The 22,201-nt window shown below is 38.1% G+C and overlaps 2 protein-coding genes across 4 annotated transcripts in view; one reads left to right on the plus strand and one right to left on the minus strand.

Moving 5' to 3' along the window:
* LOC143461533 (uncharacterized) overlaps window positions 1-20,035 on the minus strand; it is a 33,683-nt gene extending 13,648 nt beyond the window's left edge. For 2 of the 3 annotated variants that reach the window (XM_076959267.1, XM_076959266.1), the window contains exons 1-6: window positions 19,843-20,035; window positions 19,537-19,615; window positions 19,337-19,458; window positions 18,292-18,398; window positions 17,999-18,081; window positions 13,765-13,847 (exon numbers count right to left, since the gene is read on the minus strand). In XM_076959267.1, the coding sequence (XP_076815382.1) occupies window positions 13,765-13,847; window positions 17,999-18,081; window positions 18,292-18,398; window positions 19,337-19,458; window positions 19,537-19,615; window positions 19,843-19,992 (624 nt within the window). In that variant the 5' untranslated portion in view covers window positions 19,993-20,035. Of the gene's footprint in view, window positions 1-13,764; window positions 13,848-16,970; window positions 17,904-17,998; window positions 18,082-18,291; window positions 18,399-19,336; window positions 19,459-19,536; window positions 19,616-19,842 lie in introns of those variants that run through there. The other variant, XM_076959268.1, reaches the window with a different exon arrangement.
* Window positions 2,934-5,703, plus strand: LOC143461535 (serine protease inhibitor-like). Its single transcript, XM_076959270.1, has 6 exons — window positions 2,934-3,081; window positions 3,201-3,377; window positions 3,537-3,732; window positions 3,915-4,089; window positions 4,421-4,583; window positions 4,869-5,703. The coding sequence occupies exons 1-6, from the start codon at window positions 3,033-3,035 to the stop codon at window positions 5,354-5,356; spliced, it is 1,248 nt and encodes a 415-aa protein (XP_076815385.1). The 5' UTR covers window positions 2,934-3,032; the 3' UTR covers window positions 5,357-5,703.
* Window positions 20,036-22,201: the final 2,166 nt, after the last annotated feature.

The raw sequence follows: 22,201 nt of genomic DNA on the forward strand, positions 1-22,201 counted from the left end.
GTTGGCTATAATCATACTCTTATTTATTAATTGTTCTACATTTCTACAAGATAAAACGAAATGTTTTCACAAACGTGCGTTGTGGCGCGCGTCAATGCCGATCTAACGTCGTCATACTGCAAAATTCCCAATCCCAAAGGCAAAAATCCGACACAGCTTAATCACAGACGAAACTCGGAGAAACGAAGCTTGCGTAATTTTGAGAAATAAAGGTGTTGATGAGGAATTACGGTAAGAGCCTGGATTTTAATCGTGGGATGGATTGGCAAAAGTTTCAAAACAAATGAAAATCTTGTGATTCTTAATCACTTCAATGTTGTTTTCTGTATTGTACGAAATGACAAGGACAACCGGTGGCGCAATCATAGTTTGATAAAAAAGGACAGGTTTAGAAAATCCTTCGAGATAAATCAGAAAAAATGAGTAACAACTAAATGCAATCAAAGCACAATTTTCAAGTTGGGAGAATATTCGTCGCTTGTTGAGGCTTCGAATTTCAGAGACATCAAACAACTAGGTTAGCACAAGTTAGATTCAAACCCGCATTTTACATGCATTTTGTTAAATATGTTAACAGTATTTGATTTTCATGTGCTTTATCAATCACGCAACTATTAAAGCCTAGAAAAGACAGCTTTGTGAAAGAAAACCTTTAAAAAGGCAATTGTCAATCGTCAGTTTATTGGTTAGAAGGAGGTCTAGGCCAATTAATCCAAAACAGTTCAAACAAACCTCCCTTTCGACTTTTAAGAGACGAGCGTGACAGGCAATTTTACGAGTTGCTAAAATCACATCCGGTAGTATAAAAGAGCTTCAGCTCATTAGAAACCGTTTAAGGAACCGGATACGTTTGACCAAACGAGACACCGTCAGTGACAAATGGCGGAATTATATCCCGTCCGAAACGGCGCTAATTTTTATTTTTATTTTTGACCATAATAATAAACCGCTCTTAATTGCCTCGACCCACAATGAATCAATGTCGACATGTCACTAACATGAAAGAACTCTAAATAGGGGTTGATTTTTGTAGGGTGACCCTTAACCCTACAAAAAACCTAGTGGGTAAATTGGTTTGTAATTTAATCATTCATACAAAACTGTTTTAATTTACTTTGGAACGAAAATAGAGTCGTAGGGTGCAGGGGTCAAACACATCCAAGAAAAATCAAGACGGTGAACCTAAACGACAAACTGGGGGCGGGAAAATTTGCGACGGCTACTTAACCTCACCCCAATTACATTAAGCCTACTTGCCGTATAGAGTTTAAAGTATAAAATGACAAAATTTGAACATTGACGGACAAAATTAGACACAACATCGCTGACGAACCCGAGGTCAAAGCCAAATGTCACAAAAGCTTAATTGTGATGTAAAAATCGATTTCCAGATAAGGTTCCGTCATGGCTCAGACGAGAATCTGATTCATGTTGGAGTTGGCGCGCTGTGTATGGCGGCCCTCTATGAAGTAATGCTCACGTGTCAAATTATCGAATCACAGCGGGTTAAAAAGCTAGAGTAAGGCCCTTAAGTGATAAAATATAACCGTCAAAGACGAAGTGACGAATTTGTCACATCCGAAAGCATTTTTTCCCAACTTTGGCTACAATTTTTATGAGGAAAAGAATGCTTGCTATATAAAAACTGCAGCGTTTGGTGCGAACACTAAGACAGTTTAAAAAGTGCGCAAAGTAGTTTTATCACAAGCCACAACCTTTATAAAAAGGGCCTAAAAATGTTAAAGGCTGATGAGAAATTGGCGATGACTACGTACAAAAAAGTAGTTTATCCAATTCAAAGGATGTTAGATACGTCATAAGTTGAGCAAGACAGCGTGGGTAGCAACTGCACTAAACCCAAATAAGCCGCCCAGGAGTATGTGGTAAAACACCATCGGCATTATGCAGGTAGCTAAGGATGCAAAAACGAGAATTGTAGCTCACAACGCTGCCCATTCTGTCGTATACATTTGCTTCGTTTAAATAAGCGGTCGATATCCAAAGGGTTTTTATAAGGCGATTCTTTTGATTTGAGGAAATCCGCAATTTTGAGGGTTTTACGCTTCTCAAATGCATTATAGTTCTTAGCGTACGTGGAAATATGATTTTTGGTCGAACAAGCAAAATATAGGTTTCCGCAGTGAGAAGTGTTTGTATAATGACGTCAAAAGCAATCGAGTATGACATAATCTTGTTTGATTATAATATTTATCTTTGTAATGATATAAATAGAGTAAACAAATTTTCCTGATTGGGCAAAATAGAGTAAAACTTGAGAGATCCGCCTACGCGTAACAAGTTTGGAGAATTGTAACGCATTTCCTTATTCGGAAATCTTAAACCTTTCTCTCAAACCTTGAGCTGAATGCAAGCGTAGTTTATAACAGAGTGAATCACAGACGGGAGATTGCATTTCCCTAGGCGAGTGGGTGGCCATCGACGGTTGCCGTACTTCCTTGTTGCTGGTTGAAACATTGCTTTGTTTGGAGTTCAGCTGTTTCTGAGAATTTTTGAATTCCTTCTCTAGTTTTGAGGGTAGATTTATTGATGAAAAATATTTAGAAGCAAAAAAACTATTTTTAGCAGACGGAAATATTCGCTAAAACCATATTTGCCGTATAAAGTCATCAGTTATATGTCAAATAGCTTATGTTTTGTGGATTTAACTAACTATGCGTTTAGTGGTCATGCTAATTGTTACCAGAAATTATTACCGTAATGATTTTTGAGCACGTTTTAAGTCTTTTCGGCTTTATCACTTTTTACCGTTCATTGGCACATGCTAATAACAACTGAATTTTTCGTCCCCACCGCGCTTTTGACGAAAAATAAAATGATTGATTGAAATGAGGAAAATCAATGCATCGCTTTCTTGATGGATGTTGTTCGAAAGGCAGAAGTTAAAGGAAACACATACTCCAAAAGCTCTTTATGCTCATAGGAGAGTGTGATTCATGTTGAAATTGACGAAAATATTATTTTGCAGGAACTACTTTGCGTTGCTGTAATAGGCAGTGGCAAGAAATTTTAAAATGTTGCGTAGTTTCTTCATACTGGCGACTGTGTGTGCGTTTGCTTTGGGTAAGTAGTTTGTGGTGTAACGTTACTGGGCTTCGGCTTCAACCGTTGGCCAATCAATTACAGAACTGCGGTGAAAATTAATGTAAATAAGAACCTTGAAAACTTCCGGTATTTTGCAGTCGAGAGCAGGGGTAGAAAATCCGGGCATAACCACGCTTTCAAAGTTCCGATGTCTCTAGCCCTGCATGAGTTCGCCTTTGATTTCTACACAAAACTTTCGCCCAATTGGGGACCACAGGAAAATATCGTTTTATCGCCGATCTCATACTACGAAGTTCTTTCAATTTTAGCGCCAGGTTTGTCAATCTTGTTTGTTTGTTTGATCGTGTATGTACGGAATGGACTAAGTTTCTTGTGTGTTTAATAATACACTAACCTATACGCTGTAACAACCGTTAAAACTTACTCGAAACCGATCCGTTGAAACAAATTGGGTCTTATTTTCATTCTGTAAGGACTGGGAGGTGAGTCGAGAAAACAGGTTTACAAAGCGCTGAGATTTACACAATTCCCCAACCCTGAAGAGCACCAAGCACAAATGATTGAATCCGTATTCGACGATGACCAAAGCTGTACGTTAAAAGGAGCGAATCGGATTTTCGTCGACAATAGAATGCATGTTAAGAAGTTATACAAAAAAGAAAGTGTCGAGTAAGTTTTAGGAGAAATGTTTGTTTGCAGCCTCCCGGCATCTACGTCATTTCACCATATACTATAGCATATAATATACTTTGTGTTTGGTCACGTATCGCCGATAATTTTTGCATAACTAATGTTCGCAAATTTTACATTCAATTTGATTTTAACCAATACCTATTTACGTTAATTTCTAGTCACCACAAGGTGGCGGTAAAGAAACTGAATTTTGCTGGCAGCCCGAATGCCGCGCGTACGCGGATCAACAAATATATTTCCCGGCACACAGATCAAGAGATAAAGGAACTTGTACCGGAAGGAGCTATCACGTCACTCACCAAGATATACCTCGTCAACGCTGTTTACTTAAATGTAATTACAACTTGTTACATCTTTTATAAACGTGTATGACATACAGTAAAGGTATTCACATGCCTGTAACACAGCAGGTGTGCACTAGCATAGCAAAAAACAACTGTACCAATGTATGTACAGTCTCACGAAAAACAATATTACCAGATAAGTATAGCATTGTGAAGACACTGACATTAATCCAAGTGCAGAGCATTGCATGGAACCAGGCCGGAAACCATCTCGGTATTCACAAGCTTTCAAACAATTAGGCAAAAGTTCCAACAAAATTAGGATTATAGCTGGACTTATCTTGCTCTTTGAAGTGAAATGTCTTTCTTACGTTTTCTAGGCGTCCTGGAAAATCGCGTTTAGGCCGTTAAGGCATCGCCAGACTTTTCACGTTTCACCATCAGAGCAAGTTGAAACGAATATGATGATGGCACATCAGATTGACTGTTCCTTCGGCATTAACTTTGAACTGGAATCTTCCTACGTTATCTTACCGTTCAAAGGTAGGTATTTTTAACTTGTTTATTGCATTCAAATAGGATCAACTCGGGGAAAAATAATAAACTTTTCGTTATGAACGTGTGGCCTTACAGACCTCACAAACTTACACAGCTTTAAGGCCAAAGAAAGATATAACTAAGCAGACATGTTTTGAGTGGTCTATTGTTCTTGTTTGGTTTTTAAAGTGTTTAGTTACATGTTGGACACAGACGTCTAGCTGGTGCCAGCAGCAAGCTTAAAGCACTGCCACGGGCGCTTATTTAATATGTTTATTACAAAAATTCCAGAGAAAGAGTTAACTATGGTGATATTCAGCCCTCTAGCGGCCGGAAATTTCCGCCATTTTGAAAACAATCAAACGGCAACAAAGATTCGACAAACGCTGCAGAAAGAATGGGACTACAATCGCTCCGACGGTTATCCAAGAATGACACCATGCGCGGTTACCATGCCTAAGTTTTCAATAAAACACAAGGTCAGCTCAGAAGCCTTAATGTCTGCTCTCGAAGATATGAGAGTCACCGATATCTTTGACGCTGACTTGGCAGACTTCTCGGAAATGACTAGCGAGGAGGGACTGTACGTCGAAGACACTCGCCACGAAGCTTCGATTGAAGTGAGTGAATACGGTGTTAAAGCTGTAGCTGCGAGCTCGGTCGGTGTAGGAATGAGAATGATCCCAATGCCAATCGCCATAGAAAGACCGTTCATGTTCATGATTCGTCACGAGAAAACCGGAGCCGTGCTCTTTACAGGCCGGTTCGTACGTCCCTAGATGGACAAGTTGAAATCAACTTTGACCTCAGACACCTCTGATTTTTTTCCATATACGTCATCAATTCATTGCATGACGTCGCAAGTATGTCACGCGTAAAAGTGCTGACATGGCATTTGCCTTGGGCACTGATCCAAGCACTATATGTACACAAATTTGTATGTTACGCAATGAGAAAGGCTGCGTCCAGCCACGCAATGTAAATGCAAGCATGTAATTACGTAGCTATTCTTCGTCGCCGTTATACGCTTCAACAAATTATTGACAATTATGTGTTTGAAACTTGATTTATTCATATGATATAATAAAATCGTGCATTTGTTTTAATTACAATGAAAAATTGAAAACTGTGAGTGTTTCGACGCAAAGCAAGCTACACAACGATTGCAAAGGCAATATTGAAATGAACAGTGAAGGAGGTATATTAAGAAGCTTCAAAATAGTGTACAAAGGTATCAGAATCGGCAAGATGCCTACGGGCAAAACACAACAGTTAAAAGTCTACAGACGGCAAGACTTCGTCTGGCAAAAGTTAACTGCTTTTGCCTAGATTGAATTTTGGCTAAAGTCAACCAACAGATCCAATACACATAACTGGAGGAAACATAAAAGCAATCAAGCTGGCAATTTGATCACCAAAGTCTGAAAGTCAGTCTGGCTCAATTGTTTCGTTAGCAAATTGTTATTGTTTTGTCACAAATGAACGTTTGGGTTTCCTGTCCAATCACTGCGGTTGTGCGCAAGTTTATCCGACAAGAGAACACGTGGCTTATAAACTTCCCGCCATTTTGTTTCGTCACGTGACGCCGGTGACTTATGTAACGTCAAATAAAACCAAACAAGGTCAAACTAGTAATAAAAAAGGGGTTTCTAATGTTGTCACAGCTTCTGCACATAGACGTGTTTTATTCTTTATCGCATGACATGAAAATTTATCTTCCATTACCAGCAAGATGCATAGTTAAAGTTATGATCTTAACTTTGCCATTTTGCGTAATAGACTCATAAAAAGGAACGTTTGTATCGTGCGTTTACACGCGTTGTTCAGTGTAGCAATATCACGCAGTACAATTGGCTTTATGGTTGGCAATTAGTAGTTCCGAAATCAAAAGTAAATAGTTTGCTGAGGAATTCAAACATACAAAGGCCAATGAAATTAATTCCTACAAATAAAACCTACAGATTAAATCTTAAACAATTTCTTGGACCTTTATTATAAAAAAGGGATTTACCAATTTTCTTCTTTACGACGATATCTTAAAGATTCAACGCTTAGATTTCATAAACTTATAAAAAAAAGTTTTTAGCGGTCATTGAAAAGTCACTAATATAACTGTAAGCAGAAACCACTAAGGCTAAGATGGTGAAATTATGCGATTTGCATTTCGTGCCAAGATTCGATGAAATTCCATATCGGGGTCAATCGACTTTCCGAATTGGTTGTTTCGGCTTCGATATAGCCAGCCTGTGCGCCCAACAACCATATGCAGAAAGACGGCAACCACGTATGTTTGTTCTTCCTGCCAAACCTGCTATTGGTAATTCGGTTCCTCGAAGGTAAACAAATTACGGCAACAGGACAGTCGTATAGGAAATATAGAGCTCTTACAGTCGGTTGTTGTTACTTGATGACGTGATCAAATTGAACCCCAAGTGACTATTCCACACTTAAGCCGCGCCGGGTGGGTTTGTGTTAAAGGTATTATTGTAGGAAAGGTATTATTAAAGGAAACTACATACGTTTGATGTTTACCGCGTACTTTCCTTCGCAATGTGTCTACTCTTTCACGTTAGTACATGGCATACAATCTCTATATTTACAAAAAGGAACTCTATATCTCTATATTTACAAAAATTAACGTTTTTTTGTTTTACCGGTTAAAAGGTGTACGCGCCATAGAACGAGGGCAATAAACGATTGATGCGGCATGAGGAAAATACACATTAAAAGAAGAAAACGGACATTTAAAAGTTTCACAACTCAGAATTTTCTCCGTCGATTATATTGACCTTTTCGGTATGGAGCCGCGTTTAAAAACACGTTATCGCTATAATTTGCGAGCAAAACACTGCGTCGGTCACACCCACCCTCCATATAACATGCAGTACCGCAGTAACGCAAATTTATGACTGCTAACTGTTGTTCTTCCATCGGCGAAGAGGCAGAAAAATTGAACGAAATCCAACTCAGCGTTGTGATGGCGTCCACCATTTTGCACGAGTTTTTAAATTTGTATAAACTGTAAAAACACAGCTCCCTACAACTGATCACAAAACATAAAACGGTTAAACAAGAATATATATGCTATCCATACGCTGTATATGATAAGTCTGCAGTTACCTCAGATAACAGCATGTTTTAAGCAATGCGCAACCATTGGTGAGGCGAAGAAGGTAACTAATTTCTTTGGCTGTAGCTTATCCTGAAATTCTGCTCTAGCCAATAACACTACTGTATATATGGGTCAAAACTTCTGCATAATTGTACGCCATCGTACGATACGCCTATCTAATAGCAGTACGTTTCAGAATTAAAGTGATCATATTCACAATTAACAAATCTAGACACACTGATGCGCATATTTAGGTCAAATCCATCTTAATAACAGAGTGCTGGCGACCGGCAGTAATTTCAACACCGGCAATTTTTCTTTACTTCAAATCTGGTACAAAACCGTCGACTCGTAGTCTAGGAAAACCTGTTAACTGGCGAACGCGGTGTCTCACTCGGCGATAAGAATACAAACTTTGCAGTTTAGCTTTCTCACTGGTTGCCTCCCTAAACAATATGACGTGTGATGAAACTGCAAGTATTTGTGTGTGAAGCATAAGCTCAAAATCGAATAGTTTTTAAGTGTTTGCTTTGACCAAACGTGCAAATACCCTTTCAGGACACTTGACTCATCAACGCTAAAATGAGTTGTGTAATGCATCTGACGCGACCGCTGCTGCCGATGTCAGAAATGGTATTGTCGTAACATTTTCGTGTCAAAACGAGAACTCGAACTTCTAATACAAATTACATAATGTCGATTTATGAGAACGCTTACACAAATTTAAACTGTGACGTCGAAAGAATTCAATCTAGAACATTCCCAGAAAGACTTCTGATGCTTACGGGCGTCAGCCAAGCGCCTTCATAGCATAGCAAAGTAATTGAGCCCTTTATAAAGTGATAGCTGCACGTTGGTCACGTTGTTCACGGCGCAAAGCCAGACGAAATTAAACACCAGCTAGTCTGCGCCAGACAATGGAGTATAAAAACCTTACAATTAGGTGTTGGATAACTGCCGACTTTAATAAAAGCAGCACTCGCCGCGAACTACACAAATGACAGGTTTGCTACGTAGGCTTCCTCACGCTGATAGCAGCCAGCAGGCCCTACCTGACAATGTTTTTACACAAGAACGGTGTGTTTTAGGAAATGGCGCAACATTTACGTAATCGTCGTCATCGTTGTCCTATCCTGGGCACTTTTGCTCTTCCAACCATATACGTATACACTGCGGGAAATTGTAAGCCAGGTGTAAATTTCCGCGCGTCCGTCATTAACCGTGCCAGACAACAATAGCCAAAGACAGCAGACCGAGCATTGTTAACGCACAACGAGCTTAAAATAATAAAACAAGACTCATTCTCCTTTGACAGCCACTGCGAATGGCGTGCATCAGCATGTATGGGCGTTGCTGTCTGCTGGAAGTCGTGCTAGCAACTTATGCAAAAAAGGCTGAGCACAAAAGCCGGCGATCGACTTTTTGTGTACTGAAGTAAGCAACGAGACACATCTTATAACTTGCATCAGCAGTTTGCGCATAAGAAATTACAAACCACGGGAATTCGATTCAAATGCTGCAAGCGATGTACGTGGTGCGGCGAGGACTATTTCGCGAAACCGCGAGTGTATTCGCAACAGACATGTTAACTCAATCTCGGCCACAGTTAATAAATCATCGTCTACAGGTTAAGCCACACGTGGAGTGAGTGGTTTTTCTGATCGTCTTTTTCCGTTCCAGCTTCACCGCAAATGTTTAAAGTAACCTGTTAAGGTGCCGTAAACAAGGCAAAGACACCAACGATTTAATTTAAGAAAACTGCTTAACAACCGTGTAATTTGTTTGGATACCGCCAAAAGCACACTTAACTCTGTAGCAACCGATACCAAGTGCAACATGAAAATCGTAAAATTTTAATATCTACAAGTCACGGAATATGTAATTTAGTGATGAGATAATCTAGTGTTCTGTAGCGTTCTGGGATGCCGCATATATGCACACCTGAGAACCACTTGTTGTTGCAAATTAAATTCGAAACGAAAACGTCACCAACGATACGCGCGTAGTCATAACAGTGAAAGGCCAAAAACTTTCCAAATGCCAACAAGTAACTCCCGTACCACGATTTCTACCCATGCACCATCACATACATTATCAGTTTATTGATACGGCAAAGGGATGGCCATGCTATGAAAAGTTGTTTTGGGGCAGGCTGTCTCAACGTTTAAAAACGATAAATTTTAATAAAATCTTGTTATTTTAACGTCATAAAAGCTTTTTTACGTGCAAATTGTAAAACCTAACGGCGTTGATTTCTGAACATGACATTTGCCTATACTAACAATTTGGCAATACGTCTAACACCATATGACGTTGGCTCGTTAAAACCTAATGAAGCTTGGGTTGTTAAACGCATCTGCTACTTTACGAAGCTCGGTATCATGAGGTAGCATGTCGAGTGATTTTGTAGACACTGAGATCTGTTAAGGATATAGGGTTTTGAACCGGCAAAAACGACGCAGCCGCAAACCTGCAAGCCGCGATAATTTGGGGATTAAGCCATGACGTGTAGAGCGAACCAAACACTTGCTGAAATTTCGACCTGATTATGCTATTGATTTTCAGTCTGACCTAAGAAGCCTAACCCGCTCCAAAAAAAAGCCGCAAAATTGAGAACGGCCTGACTAGTTCGTCTGAGCTTCAGTGAAGCGTATTACGCTAATCCCTACTTGAACCTAAACTTGCTTAACTCTATCACTCGTGTGAACCCCTTTTAAGGGTACTTATGCACCTACTGATAACACGCGGTTTTCATCAGGAGAGCTTACTCGTCACGTAAAAAGCGCTATGAAGCCCAAGGTATTGCAGAACCGTGTCTAGACATGCGAATTAACTGTCTTCTTTGCAAACTATAAGTGTGTATGCAATTAATGCATTTTGTGCGCCTGGATAAATGCAAGACACGGAAATTATTTTATGTTTATGAAAGTGGATCAGCTTTAAATATTGAATTGTGCTTTATAAAGTTGTATGATAAATTATCCAGCTAAAGCAATTTTCGAACCATTTTGCGCGTAATGATGGTACTTATAGCAACTGCCTTTGACATTTCCTTTGAATTGTTGCACACACAACACAGCTTCCAAACTAAGTTAAAGATAAAGCGATACGTTATTTTCAAAAAAAGAACGGCATACCCTATTTTTGGATTGTAAGCCGCCGCCTATAGAAGTTTTTTGTCATTAGTTTTGGAACTTACATTTTTTTATCAAACTGAATTTGACGTAGGAAATAGAGAGTGTACTGCACAGGCTTACTGTGCCTTGATATGTTTCAGGACGGCTTGCCTCACCCTAACATTCGACTTACAATCGACGGCGGATTACAATCAAGGGAGGTTTAAATTAATCTATTAGCACCATCACATGCGGTTTACAACAACCAAGGTCAGCTTTTAACCAAATAAATAGGATAGTCCCATAACAGCGCGGTAAACAGATCTTCCTAAAATGAAATGCTAAATCAACAAAGCTTTGCAAGATATGGTCACGAAACGTACGTAGAACATTCCTAGTAGCCAAAATGCATCTTGTGTTCATTTTTATTTGCACTTTTCTCAACTTGGAAACCTGATAACGGCAATGTTAGACCTTGTCTCCCACAAGATACTCTCCTTTACTATAAATGATACATCTTAAAATGAAACGCGAAAATTCGCACCAAAACTACCATAAACGACGCGATAACGTGGTTGGGAATGGAGCGTGAGCTCGTGAAAAAGTTTGTGCAGATTTCCTGGCGTACATAGGAAAATGGAAAGACGAAAAATGCATTTCTGTTTTTTTTTTAAGCAAAAACAATTTTCTGAGGTTATTTGAGCTGATTTAGTTAACTCGATATTCTTCTCAAAACAGCGTTAGATTTTCAAAGGGAAAGTAGCACGGTGCTCCATACAAAGAGCAAGGAAGAAATCAGCCAAATAGAATTATAACGGAAATAAGACTAAGACTAAACTAAAAACAAAAATCACTCTGAAAGAAGGCCAGTATATTAATGCCTTATAAGCTCCATCATCCAACGAAAGCATTAGTTTAACTTTAACCCCTGGAATTCGGACCATGGCTTTGCCCCAAAGCAATTGAAACAAACTTTCACGTTATGTCAACATCCAAGTACCCGATGTGACTTTCACCTCAACCTATACAGACGTGTCACGACGCTACGTGAGAAAGTTACGCCTTTTATGTTTCAACAATTTGACGAAGTCGACAAATACATGAACAGTTTGCAAGTTTAAAGTTTAGTGAGGTCTGAAGTCAACCGTTTGAAAATATGGCGGTAATGGTCGAAAGGTTTAAATAATTTAATTAAAACGTTTTAAGTTAATTTATTCGCCGCATTGAAGCACTTGAATAATGGCAACTAGTTTCAATCATTTCCGTACCACAATGTACTTATTGGTTTGTGTTTAGTCGCCAATTGCAACCATGGAATGCGATTTAAGTCAAAAATTAACTGAATTTCGTTGAGGAACGGATAAAATAAAAAAATTCCGAACCATAGTTACCAAAGATCTTTAAAATGCAAGTGGCCTTTCGAGAGTTTTAATTTACCAGTAAATATTAAAGAAATTACAACACGCATTTCCAAGCCTAAAAACAAGTAACAGCAACTACTTTTCAAGCTTAGATGCACAGCAATTTTTGCAGCCACACAATGCAATTTAGGGACTAGCGAACGCGACAAATGAATAACACCAGATGAAATCAGCAAGAGTATTTGCAAATTTAACACCATTGTATTACAAACGAATACCAAGCGTTCTGTTTTACGAGAAAATCACTACATGATACGTAATTAAGGAAATGGCGTCTCTGCGATTTGTTTGTGCGCGCAAGTTTGTCTGATTTGTCAAAAACATCATCTAAATTTGAACGAAACGTGCCTACGAAAACGTCGTTGCGTTGAAACTGGTATATTCACCTTGTTGTCACTAGCAACGGCATGTCAACAAGGGCTTGAAGATGCACCTAGTGTTGTGATATAGCATGACCGTTCGTTTGTCAACGCTGCTCTACAGGTGACGTGACGCATACGCTGACAGCTACCTTACACATTGGCGCCACCAACGGTGTATGACCAGATGCGAAAAGTTTCAGGTAAAACAAAACGGTGTAAAAGTTACCGCGGTTAACTGGAGACGTCCTGTTCTTAAAAAAAACTAAACAACAAATGTTACAATTGAACACAGAAGCTTTCATAACATTAATGTAACGTTTTATAAGCGCTACTTTTATCAAAGGTTTTCTAAGATATCAAAATAAAAGAAATTTAATCAGGTTCGTATTACTCGTGTTTGCCCAAATCTTATATTAAGGCGATTTTAGACAACTTAGTCTCGTATCGGCCTATACTACACATTGTGAATAGTTTAATACCGGCAGGTCCACGCGGTGGAACATATGCGACCCAGTTGAAGATCTCCTTCGTTAAACATTGTCGTTTCTACAATATAATGACCACTAGTCTTACTTTTGGTAGAAAATAAACAAATGTCGAGGAGACTCTAACCGACATAAGAATTGACCAAATCAGACCGATTTTATCCTGAAACGTTGTGGTGAACCTGTTTTTGTCCAAAACCTTTTGCATTGGAGAACGCAAGTTTGGAATAAGTCAATCTAATATGTTGGGCCTCATTAAAATAGGGCCGTCATAATTGGTTCAGTAGAGGATTTCGGTTTGACAAAACTGGTTTGATTTACGCTTACTGAAAAACCTGCGCCTATAACAAACAGTCAAACAGGTGAAATAGGTCAAACAGTCAAAGCAAACAAAGACGAAGAGAGCAGCAAAAAGTCGCCTTAAAGTACATAACTTCGCAAGTTGCATACAACATGCTCATCATACTTATCACACATTAGGGTTTATCTAATATGACTAATAGAATACAGCTATACAAGTAAATAGCACTAATTAGAACACAATCACACTCACGAAAAGCAAAACGTTCGAACTAAACAGCGCATGCTTTAATATTTAACAAGCAAATTGAGATAGTTTTGTACAGAGGTATGTTGACAGCTTATAATGCCTTCCAAACATAAATAACCTGCAATAAAAACGTAAACTCACCTGCACAAGGTACTGCGCAAGATATTCGGGCCGGGTACAGGGAACTCCCCGCTTGTGATAGTGCTCAACAAATTGCTTTAAACCTGGAAAAAAAATTGTAGTTTAAACAAAACCGGTTTACGGTGTTACTTCGTTATTTACAAAACACAAACTGGGACATGCCGCATAATAAAACCCTTTCTACGAGAGCAAAGATCCAAAAATAAATTTTTTTGCTTCATAGCATAAATATTCTCAATTTTCTAACATGCTCCCTACTCTGCCATAGATGTAGGACATTCAGATTTTGTTCTAACCGCGAGCACGAAGTTCGACAAAGTCTATGGAACATTTTGTTTTCGTTCTAGGTATTCCCACTGGGGAAATGATCTTACTTTTATCCTAACTTTAAAAGAGAGAACCCATTCCTAGAGAATTAAAGAAGTGAGAGGCAAGTTCAAAAACAAGTTGATCTTGTAGGGAAGAACATTACTCACTGAATATTCTGGTACAAAAATAATTTTTGGTAAGGCAATCGTAAGAATGAAAACATCGAAACATTGGCCTTGTTTGTGACATAGATGAAGGCCCTTGTGATCACACACGTAACTAGAGACAACATTCGCAAATTCATAAATTTAGCTTTACCTACTGTATATCACATATGACTTGTATGTATCCGTTACAGCTGTATAGCTTGCTCTAACTGCCAACAGCTTGATAGGTGACAGCCTATAGCCCAACCACGGCAACCAGTAAGGTACAGGTTTGACGGGTAGCCCATGCGGTCCAAAGAATAACGTAACTTCACGGACGCAAATGATTGGGATACCGGTGTTTTTATGTTTCACACAATCGCAAAATATATAATGACAATGCTTCACATTGCTATTTTTTTCACATGACGCCTAATTGGACATAGGCTCAACTCCTATGGCCTTTACTTCTTACTTCAGTTGACTTCCGCACAAGGAAAGCAACAGCACGATGTTGTCAGGTAACTTGACTAATATAATCTATGACCAGAGCCTCTCTATCTACGTCACGATGAAGGCCAAAAACTGAAACTTTTTGCTATTTTCTTTTGCCGATAACTACCTAACCACAAATTATTTTTCAAAACTATTTTACCCGGGATGTTCAGTTAATAGTGTTCTTTCATATAAGATCAACTTGTTTTTGGACCTGGCTCTTCAACAACATAGATCAACTTTTAATTTGAGATACCAAACCTCGTTGTCACAAAAAAGGTGTTTCTATATGAACGAAAGGCTGTATTTTTGTCATTTTGCTGTCCTGAAAATCGGTGACTACATTACTCGCAGTTGCAGTCTATAGGAGTAGATCGATATTTCATCTGCAATACATTCGATATGAAACAGAAAATAATGACGACTGGAAAAAAATATTGCTATGGAAAACAAAACAACCATTTTTCGAAAGAAATCCTTATATTAATGGGACCAAAGTCAAGCTAAACGTAGCAGCCTGATTTGACATGGCATATATTGAAAATACTTCACTTCTAATCAAAAATAGCATCAATAGGCAAATATCGCCACCAGGAATAATTACTTGCAGTTACTGCTACGTAGCCAATGTTTTAATTGTAACCCGCAAGCTTAGTTATCTGACATCGATAACTTTAACGCTATACCAAAGATTGACAGTCTCATGCAAAGTTTACAGTCAACATAGCGAAATCAACTTTTCACGTTTACTGCAAATGGCATCGATTACCTGTCAATCAAGTGTAGGCCTAACTTCGCGGGTTAATTAAATTGAGCTGGCAGTGGCACATACGTAGCGTGTGGCAAAATCCCTTTTGAGACTCCGCTGTTGTTTCGTCTATCTTGCTTTGCGTTTGGTGAGCGTCTGGCACAGTTGCAAATCTTTATGCGGTCCAGTATTATGAATTATAATCTGGTGTATTAGTAATTTCTACATGTGCGTCTGAAATGTTTAAGTATTCTAACGTCTTAATGCTTTCTGATTGCAAGCAGTGCGTCGTGTTCGTTTTTAACAAAGTGGTCTGGCAGGGCTAGTTAGCGACACGGGAAGCCAGACGTTTTTTGCGGGAAAATATCAACCACATTTCGGCGGAGGTAATTATCTATAACAAAGCAATCGTCTAAAACGAGGTCAAGAAATTAATTATCCATACGAGACACTTTACAGAAGTTAATTAGAAAGTCATACATTGTGTGTTAGACTAATTTGCAAGAGGTGCAAGACATGAAAGCATGGGTATGCAAGAATTTGATATTAGCCATTTAGGGTCCAACTGGAGTTAGATATAGATTAAACGATACTTTTAGATTTCGGTTAGATTGATATGTTATCCGAGGTGGGCTGTACCGCGGTACTTTTTCAGCACCGATACCGGTACTATTGAAAAAATGTACCGAATTACTTTTTTCAAGAAATTTCAGTCGGTCCCTGTACTCGGTACTTTTCACGTGACAATTTCAAAATTTTAACAAGTATGTTTTCAAAAATACATGGTTATTAATCCTTAATACAAATTTTAGCATCTGTTCATCTTGTTTAATCTAGAAATGTAAAGGAAAATTGCAGGCGATTAAGGTCACATATGCTTTGACCTGGAATAAAATTTACCGAGGGCATAATAGCGGCACAAACATTGCATTTGCAACAGCATCTTTCCACCAAAAAGTACCGGTACCCACCACCGACAAAGTAGCGAACTACTTTTTTAAAATAGTATCGAATACCGGAACCGTCGGTACATTTTTTGCCAAGCACTGGCTGCCCAACTGTTCCTACGTACGATGTTTTCTGGCGAAATAGCGACAGCGTAGATATTAACTATCAGCGAATGCCACAATGTCAATAGCGGAAGTCAGATATTTACCGAAAGCGTTTTAATTACATCGGCGGTCGATAGTTTTCAAGAACACGCCAAACATACTCATGCGTGTAATTCACGGCTACATTCTAGCATTATGACGGTGCTCTCAAAATAGTGATGCGTGCGCTGCTTATCGCATGTATTCGGGTCGAGGAATTTGCAAACTTAATTGATACAGACTTAGAGTGTAGCATGTATTATCTTCATTTCGGGCCCGAAATTTGCAGCTTAAAATGAAGACCTACACGACGGTGCCCCGTGTAAAGGGTATGCTACTGCATAGTTGACATTGACATCATAATATACAGGCAGATTAAATAGAGTTGGTTGTTCAGCATTATCACAACACCTTTACCTTAAGCTTGTGGACAGATTTAGCCGCATAGCTGAAATTTTACTGTATAGTAATGGATGCTTAGCTACAGCTCAAGCTCGACTGTCGGCGCTAGCTTATTCCAGTAATTGCCAGAAGTTATGAACAAAAATGCTGCAAACCACTAAAAGTGACGGGCAAGTTCTAAAACAAGTTGACCTCAACCAAAGAAGAGTTGTCAGTAAATATACCAGAAAAAGGATTTCTTCATAAAATTTTAACTTTTCGCTATTACTATTCAGTATAAAAAAATGAGTCGCAACAAAATATGCCACTAATTATGACATACTTGTGGCATTTATGACGTCACATTGTGAAATCAATATGCATGGCGCTGGTGTTTTGATCAAGTATGAATACTGAATAGAATGTCTTGCGTAGGGTGAGAAAAAATAGCTGTAGATTATACCTATTCAGTGCATAATAGCACAATATCTTACTTAGCTTGGTCTACCCTAACTTATTTTACAGTTGATGTATTTTACTGCATATTAATGGAGGTAGATGTTTAGCTACAGCTCACTAAGTTCAGGTTTGGCTGCTGGCGCTAGTTTAGTCCGGTTCTTGGCAGAAGAACACAAAAGTTTCAATTTACGTCTTCACTAATACATGCACTGTCACCTGTGTCATTTCTATGCTGAAAATTAACATCGCTTGCACCTAATCGCCAACCTACGAGATTGTATCGCATGTAAAAAGCATTAGCTAGCCTACCACCACTACCATACTTGGTTCAAACGCTAGCCATCAAGCACGTTGGTTGCACATTATGACGTCTTAATCGCCACAGATTTTGTCATAACTAGCGGCAAATTTGCGATATATTATCGGCAATAACTGCTTGACCTTAAGATATTGTTAAAAAGTCTTTCTCCGGCATACTGACTGATAACTTGTTTTAGCACTTACTACTTATTTCAAACAAGGGACTCTTTTTCTCAGGAAATAGGGCTAAGGCATTTGTTGCCAATCATATTTCTAGTTCACGAGCATGGTATTAAGTTACTGACCAGGCTCGACCAAAATATGTGAGAAGCTTTCTTTCTTGGTTGTTCTTAAATTGACTGCTGTTCCCCCACCTACTTCAACAAGTCTGCAATTAAAAAGGAAATGTAAATTAAATCAAAAACGCTTTGCATAATGCTGTGCATACCGCCATTGTTCACTTGTAGGGTACAATAACATACAGCGCTAAGATAATTAAGAAACACAGAGAAAATTGCGCAGAAAAATTACTGTAGCTAAAGAAAAGCAAACAAACTGTTTAGACACTAGGACACAAACTGAACTAAAATCCACCAACCTTCTATACACAGTGACCGACTTGGACACATATATCCCTACAATCCAATTTTCAAATGGAAATTTCACATCTTCTTTACTTAACTTGGATCTCCATCTTCTCGGGGCCTGCAATACAAAACATATGCAATGCCCCGAATGTATGTGCAGGATGGAAGACAGGCAGTTCTCATTAACTGCAGCAATAGACAATTTACAAAAGGAAGTGCCTGCGCATTCGCGCCGAACAATTGCTCATGCAACGTTTAAAGCAGATGCATACGAGGCTTAAGCTAAGATGAACGACTGAACTTTGTCAGGTATACAATTTGTAACTGGTAACTGCTGTTCTATCTGTCTCGATGTAAGCAGAACAGAAGAGAAAATACCAGATGTGGAAGTAAAACGTTACTTGCTATATATACAATATTACAGTGCTGTCATTTGAGCTGAAATAGACCAGTAGACTTTGTACATTTAGCACAGTACTTTAGTAGCAAAAACTCAGCATTTAAAGAAACAATATCATTTATTATATTCAAGGCAGATCTTATTCTTTTTCAGTTTCACGACCGCATCCAAAATTTGAATTTTTAAATGGATGCACAAATTTATGAATCATTCATGGCTACACACTTGTTGCACCGCCACTGGCAAAATGAATTATACAATTTGTATGAAATTTAGCATTTGTAGGTGCCCACTGTCATGGATAAGGGTATCTGCAAATGCTAAATTTCAGTCATAAAACTTGTCTATACCAACTTTTGTCAATCTACTGTCCCCAGGTTCTGTGATTGCTTTCTGAAAAGATTATTTTTATTACTAAACGAATGAACGCATTTCAAAATTATCAGATTTAGTTTTAGCTTTTAAAACTTTTAACAGCCACAGAAAAGATGTTTTGGGGCATTTGAGAATCATAGTTTTAGGGAAATAAATAAATGAAAAGGGTTTTGATTTGAATCAGTTAAGCAGTGTTTAGCAGTGACATTGCACAGTACAAAACTGTCGGTACTAAAAACTTTCAGCTAAGTTATACAGCCTATAGTCATAAGGACACTAACCTCTTGCAGTTCTTTGGGGAACTTTGTTGACAATTTCTTACCCCATTCATACTTTTCTTCATTCAGCCATTTTTTTTCTTGTTGGCAATCATAAAGGTACCGGCTTTTGAGAACCCATTTTCCTACGCAGTAGAAATATCATATTATCTTATAAGCATTTGTTTTTAATATTCAAGTTTATAGGGAATTTCATTCACCACCTGATGCACAAGCACACAGAAACTTCTCACTTCTGCAAGGTTTCTTCGCAATAACATGAGTGCAGATTGGCCGGAAAGTCTGAAATTAAAAACCATTTCATGCAACTGCGAAAGCTTATGTTTTGCATTCATATTAACTGTGTAACGTACAAAAGCTTAGTACACACAAGTAATAAGCTTTTCTTAGCACTTGTTTATAATAAAACATTTAACAACCAAACTGCATCGTACATGGCAACTAGTTTATAAAACAAGCTGTAAAATATTCGGATAGCTTTAAACTGCTAATTTAAAAGCAAAACCAACTTGTGAGTTTGAGGAGTCAAATACATATGAAGCCCGTAAAGAATTAATTATCGATATTAGTCTTTGCCTTTCTTCTTCATCAAAGCCAGTCAGCATAAAACATCGGCGATTTTGATTTCTTTCACCTGAACTTGATCTCTCGGCAGCCATTGTTTAAATTAACATTACCTATTTTCTACGCAGCACCTACAAGCTAAGTTAATAAGTAAATGCAGCGAATTGAAAAGCACTTTGCTTGCGATGACAAGATCAATGCTTGCGATAATGAATGGGAAACAGTGACAAAGCGGAAAAGGCTTAAAATGATAATTGTTGGTAACAGCTAGCACAGCCACTAAACCCGTACACTTACACTTTAGAAACTAGTAGATTTAGAGTACAAGTGCTGTATTTATCGTGGCCTAATTTATAAGTGAACACTTTCAGGGTTATAAATATTATTTAGTTTCCATTCCGTTTATCTCATTTACTTCTATATGACTCCCTTATCATGTACAGGCTTGATTCTGTTAAGTAATATGGAAACTACCCACAGCTTTATTGTAAAACAACAACCATACCTAAAAAAACTTAGAACTGATCAAACACAGCAGGTTGCCTATTGTTCTGGTTATTAAATTAATGTGAATTTCCAATGGCCTACTCCTACCTGGAAAGCAAATCGTGCTTTGCATATGTCATTCAAAGCTGAATTTTTGTTTAGATTAAATTTTAGAAGTAGACTAAAACTAATTTATTGATGCATATTTCGCAAGGTAAGTAATGGGAACGGAAGAAGTTTGATTCTGGTTCATTTGTGCATTTTTCCCTTTAACACACTGGCTGTCTCTGGGTCGCAATGGAATTTGGCTCAAAATGCCAGCAATGGTATGCCCAAATTATGGGATGGGTTTAATGGTCATGCTAGTTGTCATTTGCAAGTCAACAACCTATCTATACCCATCCCCGTCTGATCTGTCATCCCTGATATTACCTGTTTCTAGTTGTTAAAGTTGTTTTCTGATAAAGATTCATGACATTAGATTAGGTTTGGAACCTTTTTTGACCTGGCAATATTTTTTCAAAGAGAATTGTTTTAATACCTATTATATAAGGGTACAAATCCTCCCCATAGACAAAACATTTGCAAAAATATTTCCATTTGCTCAACCAATTTATAGGCTACTTGAAATTAAAATTATTGTTTTATGGCGGAGAATTCTTCGTGTTTTTATCTAAGTCTTAGTCCTCTGTTTATTAATTATAAATCGGCGTTCAAGCAACCACTTTTGCCAGGTTTCTTTATTATATTAGTAAATCAGCGTAAATATGTAGATGTTTGGCATTCTCGTTAATGAGACTCGTGCATGCAACAGCTTTTCAATCAGTAAACTATTCTAAACATAAACTAAACGTTAAACATTCACAAACACATTAAACTAAACATTATTCCATATAAACTAAGAACTAGGTTAGGCCTAGTTGTGGCGGTAAGCAATTAAAATTTTAATATTGGCGTGGCGTAAAACATAGACCCTAAGTTTTCTGGCATAAATCTCTGTATACTAAAATACAAGCTTTCCATACACGCTGAACAGGAGCAAGCATCGTTAATGCATTGCCTAATTGTGAGTGCAGCATTGTAACCACTCAGCTACCGAGTTGAATATTTGGAATACGAGTGAACTTTCGCTGTGTTCCTAATTTAAAAAAGTGCACATATGATGGTGTGCAAGCCTAAGCTAATCTATCAAAAATATTCACACTTCAACATTCACAGTACAAGCTGCGGAACTTTCTAGCCCAGTCAGAAAAAGAGGTAGGCTACTCTACGGATATTGGTCTAAACACTGAAAGAATGGTAGGCTAACAAGTTCATGCAAATCCACTGAAAAACAAAAACAAGCAAGTAAGGCAAGCTCGATAACCGGCTCAAACGGAAAAAATCATCGCCTTATTCAAAAAGGCAAAAACTCTATTCGTCTGAGGATATGTAGTCAAGAGGACTAAGCTATTGTAAGCTATTTCAGATTTCAAAAAACAAGAACTTTTCTGTTAACTTCACGTTGCTGGTGCACCATACCAAAACTCCCAGGGGAGTTCCCTAAGATAATACAAAAATAAACAATATGGCTTGAGTCTTCACTGAAGTTTGTGTTCATAATTCTTATGAAAATATTTTGTTTAATGACGCCATGTGTTGCTCTGAGGTTTTTGGTAAAATCGAATGTGTATAAATATGTACAGCTTACAACTGTAATCAAAATATTGTAAGTTTTTCAAGTGACTATATTAAAAAACCTATAAATTGCCATGGGACAAAAATAAGTCACATTTTTAATCCTTCGTGAGCTTGTTCTCATAAATAAAATATTTCGGT

The sequence above is a fragment of the Clavelina lepadiformis genome, chromosome 6 (genome assembly GCF_947623445.1).
Source record: "Clavelina lepadiformis chromosome 6, kaClaLepa1.1, whole genome shotgun sequence".
Taxonomy (NCBI): domain Eukaryota; kingdom Metazoa; phylum Chordata; class Ascidiacea; order Aplousobranchia; family Clavelinidae; genus Clavelina; species Clavelina lepadiformis.

Coding starts and splice junctions, on each gene's coding strand:
- LOC143461535 (XM_076959270.1), top strand. CDS start 3,033: ATGTTGCGTAGTTTCTTCATACTGGCGACTGTGTGTGCGTTTGCTTTG. Junction 3,082..3,200: donor TGTGTGTGCGTTTGCTTTGG/GTAAGTAGTTTG, acceptor GGTATTTTGCAG/TCGAGAGCAGGGGTAGAAAA. Junction 4,090..4,420: donor TCAACGCTGTTTACTTAAAT/GTAATTACAACT, acceptor TACGTTTTCTAG/GCGTCCTGGAAAATCGCGTT.